Source organism: Neolamprologus brichardi, chromosome 13 (genome assembly GCF_056152115.1).
Source record: "Neolamprologus brichardi isolate AB-2024 chromosome 13, ASM5615211v1, whole genome shotgun sequence".
In the NCBI taxonomy this organism is placed as follows: domain Eukaryota; kingdom Metazoa; phylum Chordata; class Actinopteri; order Cichliformes; family Cichlidae; genus Neolamprologus; species Neolamprologus brichardi.
Window position 1 is genome coordinate 5,906,379 of NC_142116.1, and position 19,115 is coordinate 5,925,493.

The 19,115-nt window shown below is 37.1% G+C and overlaps 1 protein-coding gene across 1 annotated transcript; it reads left to right on the forward strand.

Annotated features, from left to right (window-relative positions):
- The first annotated feature begins 425 nt into the window (after positions 1-425).
- On the forward strand, positions 426-19,115 carry LOC102777896 (acetylcholine receptor subunit alpha-like). The gene is made up of 12 exons (XM_006783517.3): positions 426-683; positions 7,444-7,584; positions 8,180-8,311; positions 10,965-11,101; positions 14,825-14,869; positions 15,232-15,341; positions 15,489-15,684; positions 15,782-16,019; positions 16,110-16,333; positions 16,439-16,553; positions 16,661-16,785; positions 17,437-19,115. Exons 1-12 carry the CDS (start codon positions 629-631, stop codon positions 17,563-17,565), a joined length of 1,647 nt encoding a protein of 548 aa, XP_006783580.1. The 5' UTR covers positions 426-628; the 3' UTR covers positions 17,566-19,115.

Genomic DNA, 19,115 nt, shown 5'->3' on the forward strand with positions numbered 1-19,115 from the left:
GAAGCGCACTGCTTCATGCAAGCTAGCAGTGTAGTGGGTATAGTGTGTGTCTGTCTGCTAGAGTGTGTATTACCGCTTAGCAGCATGTGTGGACATGCTTCTCATTCCACCAGTGACAGCTATCAGCTGTCCTCCTGTTGGCCTTCCCGTCTGTCTCCTAAAGTGTTAGCATGTTGGTCTTCACTGATTTAAGCCAAGATTTCTTTATCTCTGACTGTTCTTTGGTACTCCGTTTCATTGACAGAGCCTGTGTTGGGTTCGGTGAGAGAAAATGATGATTGTGCTGATTTGTGTATATTCAATTCACACACACACACACACACACACACACACACACACACAGTCCCAGCTGTCTCCTCTACATGACACGCGCTGAGAGGTCGGGATGTTGTTGGGTGGGGGAAGTAGAGTTGACCATAAGAAACATGAGCTCACATACTGGATGATCCCCTTCCCACTACTCACTTCAGCTTTAAGGTGACGGCTACAGCTTTAGTGCATGTTTCTGTGTCTATGTAAAGTTAGCATACAGGTTCGATTTGGTTCTGACCTGATAACGAGTCAACAACACATTACCAAACGGATGCCGTGGATTTGTAAGCTGTTTCTTTAAACATCTGGTGGAAATATGAATGTTCCAAAGGTCCACCTCCTACTGACATGCATCCTCTGTGTATGTTCTGGTAAGTAATCCTCAGTATGTGTTGATATTTCAATCTTATCGGTTATGTTTCAGCTTGCTGTAACAGTGCTGGTTCGAAACAGATAAAGAAGAAAGAAAAAGAAATATATTATTTAGAAAATCCGACATTAGAAATGGATAATTACAAAGTACTTTCCATGCTGTGAAATTTTAGGCTTCTGTAAATTATGTTAGTCTCAGGAAACAGGACATCACTTTCTGACCAAAAATAAACACGTTAAGCAACGTTAATAACAACCACAGAAGAGCAGCTGATTTTGGCAAATCCATTATACTGAAATCAAAGGGCTTCATCACATCGATGAAAAGCATAAAAATAAATCCAAATAAAAATCTCGAAGCATCATAATCATAATCACAAGATTGAATCCCCTCGGAAACAACTGGCACAATGAGAGATAGGTGTTTGCTACTTCTGAAAAACCCTTTACAAAGGAGCAATGTCTAAAAAGAAAGAAAAAAAGTCTCTGGTAATTGTGCTTTTTATGTATATGTGAAGACCATCTCTTTAGAGTTTACAGCTGCTGTATCGTGTTTTCACTGTGATGATATTCAGTCTTTTGTTTTACTTGTAAATCATTTTTAAAATGACGCTGTGGTTTCATCTGTCCTTGAAATATCCCATACCCACAAAAAAGTCTCTCCAGCATTGTTAACATTCCTTTTGCATTCAATACTTTGTATTTATCATTGAGCAGGTATGCATTTAGTGCCTTTGCCCAAGGACATTTAATGTGACACATAGTTGTTAATCAACACACTGTTTCTTGGTGTACATAAAACAGTGACCTCTCAAGTACTAGATAGTTAAATAACCACAACTTCAGTACCAGAATACCAAGAACCTCAGAGTCTTATATTCTCTGCATTTTCGAATAAATTCCTGTAAGGTTCATGAGGTTTATGCTACTATTTTTCCCATGGAGTATGGTACTTTTCATCACCTCACCCCATACAAATGAATGCACGGTTCATTTACTCATGTCATCTACTGTTTTGAAAGGAAGATGAAAGATGCAACATAAAGTGACTGGCTTATCTGGTAAAGGGTGAAATGATTTTTTTTTCTATAAAAGGACTCTGGTTCTATTTAGTATCAAATTACCTCAGCCGCTGCCTTGAAGCAATACACTTTTATCTCAAAGAACCTATAATAAGATTAACTGTACATGAAATCAGTCAAAGAGAACAAACAAACATGTCCTCTGTATTGATGATACATAAAAATAGCACTTCAGAGTTTGTTTGTTTTTTAAAACACCTAAGGATATAATATTTAGCAGATAATATGTACAAATGTATCCAAGATTAGAACATAAGGCTAGTGTATGTGCAACTGGAATAAATAAAATTAATTTATTCTGAAGTTTCTTTCAATCTCTTGAAAATAGGGCTGTGCAAGATCGTCCACCATATCACTAATAGTAATTTCTACACTATATAAAGTTGTTGTATTGCAATATCATTGCTAGAGAAATGCCATGTTTTTATGTTCCTTGGTGTGTACAAACAGGGGACAAGCCCAGATATGAGAGGGCAACAGCTAGGACAATTTATTAGATTTAAAAAAAAAAAAAAAAAGCTACTTCAACAACCTCCAACAAAGCACTGTAGTTTGCAAAATATGGAAGAAACTTGGAAAACAGGAAAAGCAAATGGTGGATGGAAATTACTGATGTGGTTATATGGAGGAGAAGAAGGGCTTTAAGCAGCCGGGACACAATATCCAAGTCAGAAAATACTTTTCAGTTTATTATGTGACCATATTGCACAGGTTCCAAACACATTTCGCCAAATCGTGACTATTGCACTGCTGCTACTGCTGGCACCTTGTTTCAATACATTCCTACTTCAAATTAGGTAGTGTGTCATCAATGACAGTAGCTCACTAGAAAAGAATGGAAAATACCTTTCATTTACTTGCAAGCATCAATCAAATTGTACTTTTTTGTTTTGCTTTTTCAATATTGCCAGAAATATATTATATATTATATATAATTAAATAGAATTATAATTAATATAATATAAATAAATTAACGTGCTGAAAACAAACAACCACTGGCAGTCAGTAGTTTGTTACTTGTCCACACTGTTGGTGTCCACCACTAACAGCTTCATCCAGGAATAACATATTTTTCTATTTCAATTCAGTGACTCATACTGATAGATTTCATGAAACACATTGATGATAAATTGATGTAAGATGGAGGTGGTATGTCAGGATGAATGGGTGTAGCATGAAAGCCACCAGTTTGATATTATCTGCATCACTGCAGACGTGAAACAAAAATGGATGCTCATAAAGAATTTGAAAAGGGTTTTATTTCAAGATGTTATGAGTGTTCCTTGAAACACATTTACCAGGGTCTTATATCGACATTTCAGCATGTCAAAACTCTACTTAAATATAGTAAGAATTAGATATTCAGATAAAAAAAAAAACTATATTCTACAATAACATATCATGTTTTAATATATAACCCTAACCCTTTGAGCAAAAACCATCTTTTTAGATTGGGCTTAAGAATTCACAAGGTACCAGAGATAAGTTGAAATATGTTTTTTTAAAGGCTCTTGTTTGCCAAAAGGTTCTAACAATCTGTAAATTGTAAATAAAAACAGAATATCATGACTGCAAAAAATTTACAAATATCAAATGTAAAATCTGTGATCTTAGACACCAGCTGCGTATGCTCCTGCTGGTCCACAGCTAACTGAATCTGAGATGGTAGAGTTTTCATGTTGGATTATGTCCATAGGAGAAGGAATTTTTGGAGAGGAAATGAAACATACTACTACATTTTTTTTTTCCATTTGTTACAAGGTAGTTAAAATATTTGCAGAAAATAACCTTTTAGAGAGTTTTTTGAGTAATTAAGTTAATAAAGTATTGGTGTGTCATCCACACCCCAACTCAACTACCAAAATAAATTTGGCCCATTCCAGTAGGACACATGAAGAGAAGAGAAAGTGGATCCCAGTTCCTGTTGTGGACACGCGTAACTGTTATCATAGACACAAACGTACCAGTTCAACCATATTTAACAGGATGCTCCAATTAAAGTCCACTATATGGAAGGCAAAAAATTCAAAGCAAAGCCAGGCAGACAGATGAGCTAGTTTAAAGCGTAACTGGTTACTTGAATATCTTAAAAAACTTGCTCAAATACAGTCACAGTAACAGCAAATTATTTTCCCTAGAAGCGTTTGTCTGCACCTTCTGTGTGCTGTCACTCAAACTAGTGATCTCTGTTCAAATGTTTCAAGAGCCCATATGAAACTGCATTAGACAAAAAGATTTTTATTTTGCAGCGGCATGATGTGAAAATGCAGAGTGTGGGCAATGACTGACAGCTCCAAGTGGCTCCCATGTCCCGCCTCTTCTCTATTTTTGTACGTGGTCAGATCAAAGCTTCTCAGTGCAACAGATGACATGCACACAGCAACAGGCACAGCTAATGGCAGACAGCCAAGGAAATGAATATCAACACTGCCGACAACAACACCACACTCATTATACAGATCTTCGATAAAAATCCCAAATGTGCATGTGAGTGTACATGGTAGTGGCTTATACTGTTATACATACATACACACACAAAGTTCTGCTTTGTGCACCACAAATTGTGTGTCTTGTAGTATTACTGTGTATTAATGATGTTTATTTACATTCAGCTAGATCTGGGCTGGGCACTGTGCATGTTCTTGTAACACATATGTGAGGAACCAGTTTCAGTATTAACATTCAGTAGCAACATCACAGACATCATGTATTATGTGTTGTGAATCCAACTTTGTTTTCTTTCGCATGTTATAACTCAAGACACTCTCAGTCTGGAGTCTAAAACCTTGTTGGTGCCCACCACAACACGTCAATAATGCCTAAAACAAGCAAAATCCTGATGTGTTATCAGGGAAATAGCAAAAGTTGTAAACCTGAACCAAAACATAAAGTCCTGTTCAGACTTATTGCTCAGATTGTACACACAAACATAACATGCTTAGATTTAGCGTGTCTGTAAATCTGAGAGTCTACTTACTTATATGACTACAACTTGTAAATTGCATAGGTTGCCTGTCCTGAAGCATACCCTGTGTTATTGCTTTTATCCAAGTTTATCTTACATATTTTTTTAAAGATCAATTTTGTGGCTTTTTGCCTTTTTTAACAGTTGAGCAGTGAAGAATAGACATGAAGGAGATGGAGAGAGCAGGGGAAGGGCGAAGAGCTGACGGTTAACCTTAAACCTGGGCTGCTGCATTTCAGCATATGGGCACCTGCTCAACCAGTGAGCTAAAAAGATTGCCCTTTTTTTGGTTACATTAATGGGATCATAAACCTCATATTGTGTTCAATAAGTGAGACCATAAACTCTTTAGGAAAGTGGCAGTGATTTGACAAAAATAAACTGCTCCATGTACCTGTAGCTGGTAGTTATTTTAAAGTAGAGTATCCCTCCAAGTCAGAGTTCACAACAACTAAGTGTTTGTTTGTTTTTTGCTTACTTTCAAAAATGTTTCCTCTCCAACTAAGGGGTTAAATTAAGTTCTCAAAAACTCAATAAAGACTAAAAGTGGTACTCACTCCAAAGGTTGCTAGTCCTTGGAGAAATTTCAGCTGTAGAGAAGCAGTTTAAATATAGAATAACACTCAATTGTAAGATAACACTCACTTTTTCAAAACCTGTATCTATTTGTTTTGATAATCTGGTGGTGGGGAGTATGTGTCTGAGGGATGTTACTCTGGTGGACTAGCAGCAAAAGACTATGTTGAAGCTTTAAGTTTGACATTAGCGTGTCAGTTTGGTAAATTCTCCCATTAAATATATTATGCCCCTTCACATGTACCAGGTGGCTTGGTTTTCTATTCAGATTAAATGTGTGCCTTAGTTCTTCAAACTACATGACAGCATCAGAGTTTGTAGAATACAGATGTATAAAGCACTCTAGGACACTAAACTTTAAATGAAGCATCTATTCTTTCTCTGGCCCTTTTTTTTATATCTACATTTCACATCATAATCAAATGTAATCATATGCTTTACAATAGGACTCTTTGTTTACTTTTGCAGTAAAATATATTTTGTGCCTCCATACAGATTGATTGTCTTTTCTTGTAGTAATGGTTGCCAACTCCTCTACAGGGAAAAAAAAAAGCTAAACTGTGGATTTTACTTCAGTACTCGTGGATCAAAACCCTCATCAGAAACACGTCACTATTTAACAAACTAACTGCTGCAGAAAGGAGATGATTTTATTAGGAGAGATAAATAACTGGGCAGCAGCATCATTAAAAACTCATCAGTCAGGAGTGAGCCAAAGAGATGTGACCATTGTTCTCATTAATGAGGGTTTACAACAATAATTACAGCAAAATGAAACACGTTCTGAATGTTTTTACTCTCCAGCTTTTAAAGTTCAGCTAACACACTTCAACACAGCTCGGGTGGTGTCCATCCAGAAATGTTTGATAAAAACTTATCAAGTTTGATGCACTGACTGTTTTTGAGATTATGCTTTTTGGTGATACTTTGACATTAAAATGACTATAAAACTGAACTGAATTCACACAAACTGCAGATAAACTGATTAAGTGTCTCCTACTACCAAAGCCATGAAGCCATTTCAAAATAAAAGCCTGTCTCTCTCAGCAAAATTAAGTAAACAAACCTGCCTGCCATTACAGCTGGAGGGCTGAACGAAGTGAATGAGAACGTCTGCGTATGAACTCAAAGGCATTATCTCCATTTAACATTGACTCAGTGAGGAATGATGGATGGACAGATGCTATTTGCATTAGATAAAGGATTTTGCTTTGTATTTCCACGTTTAAAAGCAGTTTTTGTCCTGTTGACAAAAAAAATAAATAAAATTCTCTGTCCACCTTCACAGTAATCACCATCTGAGCTTTCTTGTCTGTAACTCAGCACAGAGAGAACTTGCAAACACAAAGAACATGTTTAGTGGCATGCTCCCATTAATAATCTGTAGTAATCTGACTTTCTGTCCTGATATCCTGTATTTGCATAAGACTTCAGTGAAACTGTAGCTTCATGTTAGACACAGAATGTTGATAAACATCCTATAAAAGTACAAATACAGTAAAATAAACAAATAACACTCAGATGCTAGTTTATTAATGGGATTTTCCTTTCTTTTTTAAATTTAGCAAACATGTTTCTGTATAACTCAAGAATTCACATGGTAATTTTGAAAAACAAAATATCCAATAACATAAAATCATGAAGTGTTTATAGTTCATACCTAAAAGCTGAAAGAATGGCTTTACTGTGCGGTTGGGAGATTGGCTTCAAAAGTAGGTCAATCTCAAGTGGACATTGGAGGAACTGCAGGGTTTGACACCGTTTCCTTTTTTTCTTGCCATGGATGTTGATGGTTGGATGTGCCCATATTTCCCATTTGATCAGACACTAGGTTTAGAATGTTGATGCACATCTGTTAATGTCTGCACTACGTTTATCAGACAAATGTATACTGCAGCCTGAAAACCATAAAGCAGCCAATAATAGTACAGTCTTTATTCATTTCTACCCAAGTGCAACATGGTACATTTAACTCACTGATTTGTCAATGAAAAAGAGATCCAATGTATTGTTACATCTGATTAAGAGAATCATCATGTGGATTTATTATTTTGTTGTTTGTGTGTTGCTCAGAGTTAACGAACATTGTGAAAAACATGTAATACCATTGTCCGCTCCTCTTCACTTTCTCTGCAGGAGAACAACTCTCCCTGAATACTATCCAGGCGATGTTAAACTTCGTGAAGGACAACCCGCAGATCCTGAAAGAACTGAACTTGGACATGGAATCAAACGTAGATTTGGAGGAGTTCAAAACCATATTGAACAGCTTCCCTGGTCAGTGATGAGATTTTCTAGATTTTATATTCATCTAGCTTTTCTTGAATCTTCTATGCAAGAAAAGCCCATCCCTGTAGGAATAATTAACATTTTTATGTATTTTAAATGTTGAATCTTACCTTTCCATTATCACCTTTTAGAGTGTAAAAATCTTTTTTTTTTTTTTTTTTTTTTTTTTTTTAATGCAGCAGCATACCACAACAACAGTCAAGGCGCTTTATTTTGTAAGGTAGACTATGATAATATATACAGTGACAATAATCATATGACCCCCTATGAGCAAGCACTTTGGCAACAATGGGAAGGAAAAGCTCCCTTTTAACAGGAAGAAACCTTCAGCAGAACCAGGCTCAGGGAGAAGCGGCCATCTGCCGCGACCGGTTGGGGTGAAAAGCTATGAGCATCGTTTTTGTTTTGTTAATTTAAGATTTTCTCTGTACAGAAAAATCTGATTAAGGAAAAGGCAACTAGCAGAAACAATGTAGCAAATGGTCTGCTCATGTTTTTCTTTATTTTGTTTGTTTATTTATTTTGTTGTATATCTGTGTGCGTCTCTCCCGTTTTGACCTTATGGGTCTGTGTGTGTCTGCAGAGCACGTGAAACAACATTTGTTGAGCAAGACCAGCTTGGATCTTCCCTACACCTTAAATGTTCATTCTGATGTTCCACAAAGACAGGATATCCTACAGCCCCCCATGCCATTAGTGCAAGGGCCCAAAGAAGGTAAAATCTGAACTAAAGCATATTTTTAAAAGGGTTATATGCTAAAACAAAAAGAAAAAAAAAAAAAAATAGGTGAGGAAAATGTCTACTTATTTTATCTGTGTTCCAGCCTCAGTAACTTTGACACAGTAACATCTGCTGCAATTCTTACACCTCTGATGAAATGTCACAAGCGTTAGCTTTATTTTGATACCAATATTGTTTGCACAGACTTTGTAATTGCAGAGAAATACTCCATTCATTTTGGACATGTCATTTTTGCCATTGTCAGCTATCGTTATCCTTTAAAAAGGGACTGTTCATGGCATTACGGAAAATTTCTTTAAAGTGGATGCAACTTTGCATCTATCTAATGCTTAGTGAATAAACTCATACAAAATGAGAATGTAATCAAACTATTTATCAGCAGGAAAAAAAAAAATGTTTTTATGAAAGCCTAACATGAGCTGGTAGAAATATTTTCTGTTTAGTTAGCCAGCTCTCATCACATCAGCTGTCATCTAAAGTAATTTATTTTTAATATGTAAATTATCAATTGCTGGAGGATGCAATTAGATGTTAAATGACCTCAAAAAAAAAAAAATTAAGGGCATATGACATTGGTAAGATTCAAAAACTAAATTTTCCAAATAAAAACACAAAGTAGATCAGTATTAACCGCAGCCTAAGAGCTTCCTTATGGACCAGAGTGCCTGGGTGAATCTGCGGCCCAGACAGAGTGCTCCTCTGAGAGAGAGAGAATTTGCTCATGGTGGCTAAATGAAACCAGATCCGAGCTCAGGCAGCTCAATGTAGCCAGCCAACAGATTCCCAAAATAATATGAAAAAGCTGTCACCTGCTCACAGGGCTGTTTGCTTGGTCACGTTAGACAAAATTACATGATGTCTTTGCTATGATACTCAGTAACTCAGTATCAATACACTGCCTCTTTTGCTTCTTCGGTCCTTATAATAAATACAAGTAAATAAAATATTTATTTACTTTGTTTTTTATCATTTATTCATTCATTTTTAGGCCATTGTAACTAAAGTAACTAAAGTAAATAGTTTCTTTAGTAAAGTAATGGTGCATTGGTACATATTTTTAAGCAGTTTATATGTGACAGAAGTATTCATGTACTTTATATCTTACAAATTGACAAATGCCAATAATATATTAAACGTTAAAACTCCCAGTACCATTAGAAATGAGTAGACCAACTCTGTAAACAGAACTGAAAGCAAACTAAATTTAGGACAAAAATGTGAAGCTAGTGGAAAATGCTAGACTATAACTCCTGTCGTTGGCTTGATGGTTGTTTGCTGTCTTGGTTTATTTATCAGACAAAAAACTACCAGGCTGAATTTCATCAGACTTAGTGGAGAGGAAAAGCATGGGCAAAAAAGACCAAAAAAAAAAATAAAAAAAAAAATTGCAGGGCATGATGCTCTCCATGGTTTGTTATTTATTTTTTGCTTCTAGCCAATTATTAAATATATATTGTCTAGAGTCTAGACTGACATGCATCATTATAGCATGCGTTAAAGTACTATATATTCAGAAGGGTTAAAAGCAGGTTTAGTGTTCAGAACCCATGCCGATCTAAACTTAATGTCAAATGGATTAGCCAGGGTTGGTATTCCCAAACATCCTAAGACCCCAAAAGTTCACCAAGGACTTATAGGACTTGCAGACTTATAGAAACAGATTTGATTACAGTGTTCATAGGACATTCAGTGCAGAGGCTTTTCACCAGTATAAAATGACCACCATTTGTTGCTGTTACTGTGGATCTTTTTGCATCTGTCCATCCCTGCCTCTGTCCTTCTCTCTTCTATATGCACTCTAGCTTTCTCTGAGATAAACGCAAAGTTTCAGATTACATGTGGTAAGTCAGGTGTCGCAACAAATACCTTTGAAAACAATATTGAGAGGCTAAATTAGAATAGAGACTAGAATATAATAGAATAGCCCTTTATTGTCATTGTACACTTCAACAAAGTCCATTCTGAAAACCACTTGCCTTTTATGGATGCTGATTTTTGAAACATTGAAATATTACATTGCAATCAGCCAGTGATGTATAAGTGATAAGAACAGGAGCAGATGAGACAGTCAACAGAAAATATCTGAGTCCTTCTCACCCTGTCACTTCGTCTGCCACTTGAGAAGAGACCAGGTAAGTAAGGGGAAACCACACCCATTGAAACATTTACCAAAAATTTATATCACCATGGTAACAAATGTGAGACAAAGCAATAATCCAAAGGAACTACATCCGCAATACTCAAAAATACACATTTTGGTCCCTACATCAAGAAAATGGAGTGTAAATCACAGAAAATGTAATTTACTGCCTTCCCTGTCACTTCAGAGAAAATATTTTTAGGGATACCTGGGTGGCAAGATGTTCTACTTATCATGTAATGCTGTCAAAGTGACTTCAAAATATAATTAGTAATGGCTGTGTGGTGAAGAGGTAGTGTGCAAAAATCAATACCTCATAAGTAAAATTCCTTCCAATAAATCTGACACTTTTTAAATTAATAATTTGACAACCCAGACTGTCTTCACCTTCTTTATCGATCAGTCTGCTAAAGTCTGACACCATTAAGCTGTCGTTTTCAATCCTCCTGACTGCCCAAACTTTATTTTTGTTTGTTCTAAATGTAGAATGTTGCTCAAACGATGAGACGACGCTGGTGAAACGACTGTTCACTGGTTACAACAAAGTGGTCCGTCCTGTTAACCACTTCAGTGAAGCTGTAGTGGTTACTGTGGGACTACAGTTAATACAGCTTATAAGTGTGGTAAGTCTGTAACTCTTTGTCTGCATTTTACATGAAGAAAGATATGACCAGCTGTCGCCACTGTGTTGTTTCTTGACTTTGACCTTTTGACTGTAATTGCAGTTTCTCTAAAAGGACAAACTCAATCAATTGTTGGCTTAAATTTCAAATACTAACCAATATAATGAAATTACAATAACCAAAGATTTTTGATTATGGAGGAGCTGGCCTTAAGGTGTTCAATGAAAAGGACTATGGTGACAGGGAATGATTTGTTCACAAAGGTAAATGACCTTCATAGTCTTAAGTTGAAATTGGACAAACTGGAAAGTGTTACAGATGATGACTGTCTAAATCAGACAGGGAAAAATGCTGCAAGACACAGTAACTGAAATAAACCCAGAAATTACTTGTTGTTGATGTTAGGACTAAAAACTGGGCAAAGGCACTGAATCACAGACATTGTTGCACTTTTGATTCACTATGGTTAGACTAGGGATGCACCGATACCAGTATTGGTATCGGTGCATCCCTAGGTTAGACCACTTAGGGAAAAAAAAGAAGAAAAAAAAAATCAAGCAGTGGTCCGTCTTTATTTATTATTTATTTTAAGAGAAGAACTTTACGCACGGAAAAGGAAATATGCTTAGACGATATTGGTTCTCTTTGGATCTGCCTTCATATATGAACAAACATTCTCTGTGATGAAGTTCAAGCTAATCCAGATCCTCTCGCGGTCACGATCACCTGCCTGCTGTCCTTCATATTACAACCTCAAACGTTGGACTTGACTTCAGTGCATGTGTTCAAGCCCAAACAGACCAGATTTCTCGCAATGAACAGGGAAAAAAAAAAAACTTAAAACTGCAGATTAGATCATAAAACTGCAAGCAAAATAGCATTAGCACAGAGTTAGGTCTTTAAATTTGTTTTGGGTAATGTTGAATCAATAATGATAAACTGTAAGTGCCTTTATTATCCTTGTTTTACATTTTCATTGCCTCATTGTGGGATCTACACTTAACAGTAACATTTATAAAGAGATCAAAATAATATTGAGCAGAACTGAGTTGAGCTTATTGCTGCATTGCCCCACAACTTTCTCAGCTTCTCATGTGGCCCCGAAAAGTAATTCATGCAAACATATGTAACTCCTGCCAAATAAGTGCACAAAATTGACAGAGGTTAAAGGAACACTGTCTTTGACTGAAAAATAAAGTATTTAGAGAGGACATTAAAGTCTATGTCAATATGACCCCAAGCTTTTCTTTTTTTGACTGTATTCAACAGGAAAGCTAAATAATAAAAAGGACCATACATAATTAAATCTCAGTCAGTGCCACAGTCAGTGTCACAGTGATAATACCATTACTCTGGAAATAAATTATTATACCAAATGGTATAAACTGGATAAGACAAACAAAAGAACATACGTAATGAAGTCTTTAAAAGATGAGGACTGCCATGTGCTGATTTGGAGGACCAGTTTGGTTTTTGTAGTGCCCTGTATAAAACTGGAACTCCAAAGAGTGGACATTTCTCATTATATAAAATTAGAATAATTCATATCAAGTCATGCAGCAATATCACTTTGGTTGGTGCTGAACAAACCAAATCAGTTCTGAAAACCTAGATAACACATGAAGAAACCAAGAGATGTCAAATAACACATATGATAACAGATATAACGCCACAAGCAGTTACTTAATCTGCCACACACATACCCAAATCTCATTTATACCAGAAGATGACAAGCCACCCAAACAACCAGGGTGTTTTGGGGGTGTAGACACCCTGTTAAGACCAAGACTTGAACTCAGACATGTTCCAGAGACATCCTGTCAATGAGAATACAATGCAAACACCCCAGCATAACACCAAACTGGTACTTGACTATTCCAGCTATGGCTGAATTTAAGACACAAGAACCAGGATAACAACAAACATATAGGACGACACAGCAGCCTCAAAGAAGCGATACAGGTATAAATTTAAAAAACGAGCAACTCTCATTGTGTGTAGCTCTCCTTCTATGCTTATTAAGTCCATGAAGATAACTAGGTTTGAAAGTCTCTGGGACAGTCCATTCATCCATTTTATTCCTCTTAAGAGATGGAAAACGTCTTCTCGTTCCCTCTCGTCACTTCAGTTTTACTCCAAGCAGTTTATAGTGGACAACAAATTAGTATTACCAGTGCTGACAAAAAATATGAAAAGTTAATAACGTCAAGAGGGTACTGCTTTGTATGCCAAACCAAAATAAAATAATCATAAAAATGTTTGTATCTCGTGTTAACCCAAGTGTGTTCATATTACTAAAAAATGTAAAATACAAAAACATGAGAAAGTGTTTGTTAAAATTTTAGTTTTTAACCCCCCAGCGGTCTTTTGCACCTCAGGTTAAACATGTATATACAAGTCACTTAGCTTCTAAAAGTTAAGGTTTGGTTTATTTTGGTGTTTTATTTGTTCCTGAGTGAATCAGTTTGGCTGAGATTAAAGTTAAGACGACAAACAATTAAAAGCGCATTACAGCACATTCCGCAAAATGTTGTAAACACAAAGCACGAATGTTCGATTCACCTGATGGCAGGTACACGGACAATTAACACCATGGACTCGCATCTCGCAGATTCCAAAACAGCAAGTTTCGTCACACTGCGACCAAAATCCACTGAACCAGCAGCAAAAGAAGACCAAAACTATGATTCATTTTTAGAAAACAGTGAATTATGTCTTACCTGTGCTGTCTTTCTTGCATCCAAAACAAGTTTCCACCGCTGCCAGCTACATTAACTGAATAACTGCATCTCCCATAATGCCTCAGAGCCATTTTCTGTCAAAAAAATCGCCAAAGTTAGCCCGATGACAGAGATTTTATTGGACAATGGCAAGTTTCGTGCGTTTGCTGCGCGTACGTTTTTGGCCTTGCAATTTGCGTTTTGTTGGGAGTGACGTAAACGTGGTGCGTGATCCTATTGGCTTAAATGGCGGGGTCAATCATGCAAATCGGTCAATAGAAACCGAAGTGACTGCACAGAATTTAAAGTCTCAAAGACTATTTTCGCAGTGCAAAAACAAGGCCCATTATACCTGTGCGTGGGTAATCCTTCAATACATATATAGAAAAAAACACTAAGCATTTTTAGGCATGCAATAAACTTAGATCATTTTTGCATCTGTCACAGATTCTGCCAAGATGAGCCAAAATGTGCCAAATTGCAGAACCATCTGTAATTTTGGTCAGCAGCATCAGCCTTTGCACAAATAATGTCTATATGTTGATTTGTGGATTTCTGGAATTTATTGTCTACCACAGGATAATATCAAAGGGGTTATATGCTGTAACATTCACAAAAAAATTAAGCAGGAAAACAATCTTCTTACCTGTGTTCCATCCTCAGTTACTATGACGCAGTAGCATCTGCTGTAATATTTACACCTATGATGAAGTCTCATAAGTATTAGGTTTATTTTGATTGTCTACACAGAGTTTGTAGTTGCAGAGAAATACTCTATTCACTTTGGGCATGTCATCAAGCTGGCACCTTTGGGGTTCAAAATGTTAAATTTGGATTATTTTTATTGCGATAGATAACTAAAATATGGGGTGATGCCAGCAAGAAATTAAACAAACAAAAAAAAAAGATGTTACCACATTACCATCATTTTGTTTTGTTTTTACTTTTTACTTTTGTCATAAAAATGTTTTCACCTGTTCTTGACCTTTTTGTCTTTTCCCAGGATGAAGTTAACCAAATTGTGACCAGTAATGTCCGTCTCCGACAGGTAAGTCTGTGTGACTACAACTCGCCATGCATTATAACTTTAAGTGGGACTACACACCATTTGAAGGTTGGCCTAATGCTATGGACATCAGTGAAAGTTACAAGTTACCAGAAAATCACAAGCTTCGCAGATTTTGATGAATATGATGCAAAGCACTGAAGAAAATAAGTCATAAAAAATAAATTAAAATATGTAATTGATTTCCTCCCAGCATTCCACTTTGTCCCACACAAGCACTGCGTTTGTCCCACAGTTACTTTACTGGGATCTGGTCATCCCATTTAATCCTCTAATCGGCATCATGTAGCTAAATACAACCTTAGAAGTGAAATAATGATCTAAAATTTTTACTCACTTTACAGCAATGGATAGACGTTAACTTACGGTGGAATCCTGAAGACTATGGAGGAATCAGAAAGATCAGAGTTCCTTCATCTGACATATGGAAACCTGACCTTGTGTTATACAACAAGTAATTTTCATTTCTCTTTGTGTTAAAAAAAGCAAACAAACCTATATTTGGCGGTGGGGTGGGGGTGGGGGGGTTAATGACTTGCTGCTCCACTTACATGCTTGGTTTTCCTTTGCCTCTGTCCTCTACCCTCCTTTTCATCTGCAGTGCTGATGGTGATTTTGCCATCATCCATGAAACTAAAGTCCTGCTAGAGTACACTGGCAAGATCATATGGAACCCTCCAGCCATCTTTAAGAGTTACTGCGAGATTGTTGTCCTTCACTTCCCATTTGACCTACAGAACTGTACTATGAAACTGGGTACCTGGACATACGATGGCCTGCTGGTCGTAATCAACCCGGTGAGCGTAAATGCTTTTTTTAATCTGGGAATTTAGACTGTGTGCAAAACAGCTGAACATGGGGACGCTAAAATGTTTGTGAACCACTGTCTTTTAGGAGAGTGATCGACCTGACCTCAGTAACTTCATGGAGTCAGGTGAATGGGTGTTAAAGGACTACAGAGGGTGGAAGCACTGGGTGTACTACACTTGCTGTCCTGACACACCATACCTGGACATTACCTACCATTTCCTGATGCTGCGACTGCCTCTCTATTTTATCGTTAACGTCATAATTCCCTGCATGCTGTTCTCTTTTCTCACGGGATTGGTCTTCTACCTGCCTACTGACTCCGGTACGTTCATTCTGCAAGCTTGATGGGTAACAGAAAACAATTGTCAGTGATTATTTTTTTGAACTTCGAGGTGGTTCACTTTCTCTGCAGGTGAAAAGATGACTCTCTCCATCTCTGTCCTGCTGTCTCTGACTGTCTTCTTGCTGGTTATTGTGGAGCTGATCCCCTCCACTTCGAGTGCTGTTCCCCTCATAGGGAAATACATGCTCTTCACAATGGTAATGGTCATCGCCTCCATCATCATCACTGTCATCGTCATCAACACACATCATCGCTCACCAAGTACGCACACCATGCCGGGGTGGATCCGTAAGGTTTGTATGGGGGTATTTTTTCTCTCTCCATTTGTAATAAATGGGAAATATTGTTGCTGTTTTATAAGACTAGTAATATCATAATTTTATCTCCCTGCATCTCAGGTCTTCATTGAAACCATTCCCAACATGATGTTCTTCTCAACAATGAAGCGCCCCAGTCAGGAGATTCGGCAGAAGAGGCTATTCCCTACTGACATGGACATTTCCGACATCTCAGGCGAGGCTAAACTGCAACTCCCATTCCCATTACCATTATTGTATGCTAGTGAACAGTTTTAGTTTAAGTCTGTCCTAAAATGGTTGACCTTCCTCTCTCCTCTGTAGGTAATCCTACCCCGACGGCTGTCACCTATCAGTCCCCCATAGTTAAAAACCCTGATGTTCGTAGCGCAATCGAGGGGGTGAAGTACATCGCAGAGACTATGAAGTCAGATGAAGAATTTAACAATGTAAGAGAAAATCTGCATGAATTATTGATAGTGTATCAATCCATAAAAGTTCTTAGAAGTTCAGAGCCTTGCGTTCAACTCCCCAGCCATTCTTGTGCTTCTCTAAAACTTAAAAGAATCTACAAGTGTAGGCACAGTAATCAAGACTTTTTACATTTCTCCTCTGAATTTGGATCTAAATGAAATGGCCAAAAGGACAATGGTTTAATGGTTTAATGAATTAAATGGAAAGTTAGAATGACAGTAAGTGTGCCAAACAGTGTGGCACCAGGAAGTCACCCCATCTGGGGAAACTCCGTCTAATCCACAGTTCTCCAAAAAACAACTACTTGTTATTTCATATTAATAAAACTAATATAATGTTTTGAATGTATAAGCTAAGCTAAGCTTACTGGCTTCTACATTCTAGATTAATCATTTCTACACCGATGAGAATGAGTCTTTCTTATCTTCTGCCAATAAATGTAGTCCACAAAATCATATCTGACAGATAACAAGGCAACATTAGGCAATCTGATTTTCCACATCTTTTAGCAATGTTATTGATTCAATTGAAAAGCTTATCTCTTTTTGTGTCCTAGCAACTGATCAGTAAGTTCCAAATATGTGAATGCTCAAAGTTAAAGTTTCTTCCATACCGTCTTATTGCAGGCAGCAGAGGAGTGGAAGTTTGTTGCCATGGTTTTGGATCACATCCTGCTCTGTGTGTTCATGGCTGTGTGCATCATCGGGACTCTTGCTGTCTTTGCTGGGAGACTCATTGAGCTCAACACACTGTAGATGCCTTCATGATGGAGGAGAATGCATTTATCCCACTGTCCCTCACGCACAGATAGGCAGTCAAAGGTCGAGCTAATTTCAAAATTCTGTTCAGGGCCTTTACTCGTGTTGCCTTTGAATGTGCAAAGATATTTTTTACTTTTATTGAGGAGTCTGCAGTAAAAACTCCAGGCAGATGATACACAAATATCTTGATGGGTTATACTGGGTCACACAAAGCTGTTCTTGTTATTAACAATCCAGCATTTTTCTATTGTTTCTCCTGTATTTCTACAGTTGGTGATTGCTGCCCTCACAATTGCGCACACTGTTATTTTACATTTATGTAAAATCACGAACAGTAGTTGTTACGTTGTCATATTTGGCAGCTTGATCTAAGGTTTGTGTGATTGGTTCTCTTAAATGTTATTGTCAGATGTTGTCTTGGATTATTTTCCCCTTGGAACTTTTATTGATTGCTTTTGCCAGACATTCAGTTTGACAATATCTTAAGGGTTTTTTTCTACTATACTCACAAGATAATAGCAAGGTTTTAAAGCAAATTTTTCCAAAATATGTTAAAGTCAAGCAGATCTTTGGTTACCCTATAGCAAGTAAAAGTGGTTCAAATAATTAAGATTGGTTAGTAAGCTTTGATTCCATTAAGTGGAAAAACAATGGAAATACCACAGCTGCAGTGTTGGCCAATGTGCTTTAACAAGCTAAAGACAGCTTGATGTATGTATGCAGCTGCGACAGACCATTTATTTTAGTATAATGATATGGTTCAGTCCTGCTGTCTGTGTTAATCATTTGTTTTTGTTTTTTTTGTTTTAATTTGTAGTTTTCTAGATGTGGAATAAAGTGAAAAATAACATTTTGTTTTAGTGTTATGAAGTTCAGACTACACTGACAAATCACTGGATGTTTTCATTTCTTGTCATGTTCAAGAATCCAGTTTAATTTGTTTTTGTTGTTTTGTTTTTTTATTTGGAAGAAAGGTATATGGTGGTCATAAAAGGACAGCCAGGGTCAACAATAGTCTGTGTGTCATTACACCACCACCAGATATTACCTGATCTGCTGATTTAAGGCAGGATGTTGTTTTTGTCAAATTCAGACCATACTGTCTTAATTTGCAGGAGAAAGTGAGACTTATTTGACCACCCAATCTTTTTCCAGTCATCCATTGTCTGATTTTGATGAGCACGTGTGAACTGTAGCCCCAGTTTCCTGTTCTGAGCTGGCAGGAGTGGCACCTGGTGGGTTTGCTGCTGTAGCCCATCTGGTTCAAGTTTTCATGTGTTTTGCATTCAATGCTCTTCTACATTCGTTAGTTGTAACGACTCATTATTTGACTAGATATTTTCTCATTTTCAGACTATTCTCTGTAATCCCTAAAAAGGATTATGGAGGATAATCCCAATAGATCAGCATTTACAACAGCACCAACAATTACACCACCTTCAAAGTCACTTAAATCACCTGCCTTCCCCAGTCTGGTGGTTGGTTTGAACTTCTGCAGGTCATCATTGCAGTGTCCACCTGATTAAAGGGAAAAATAATGTTCA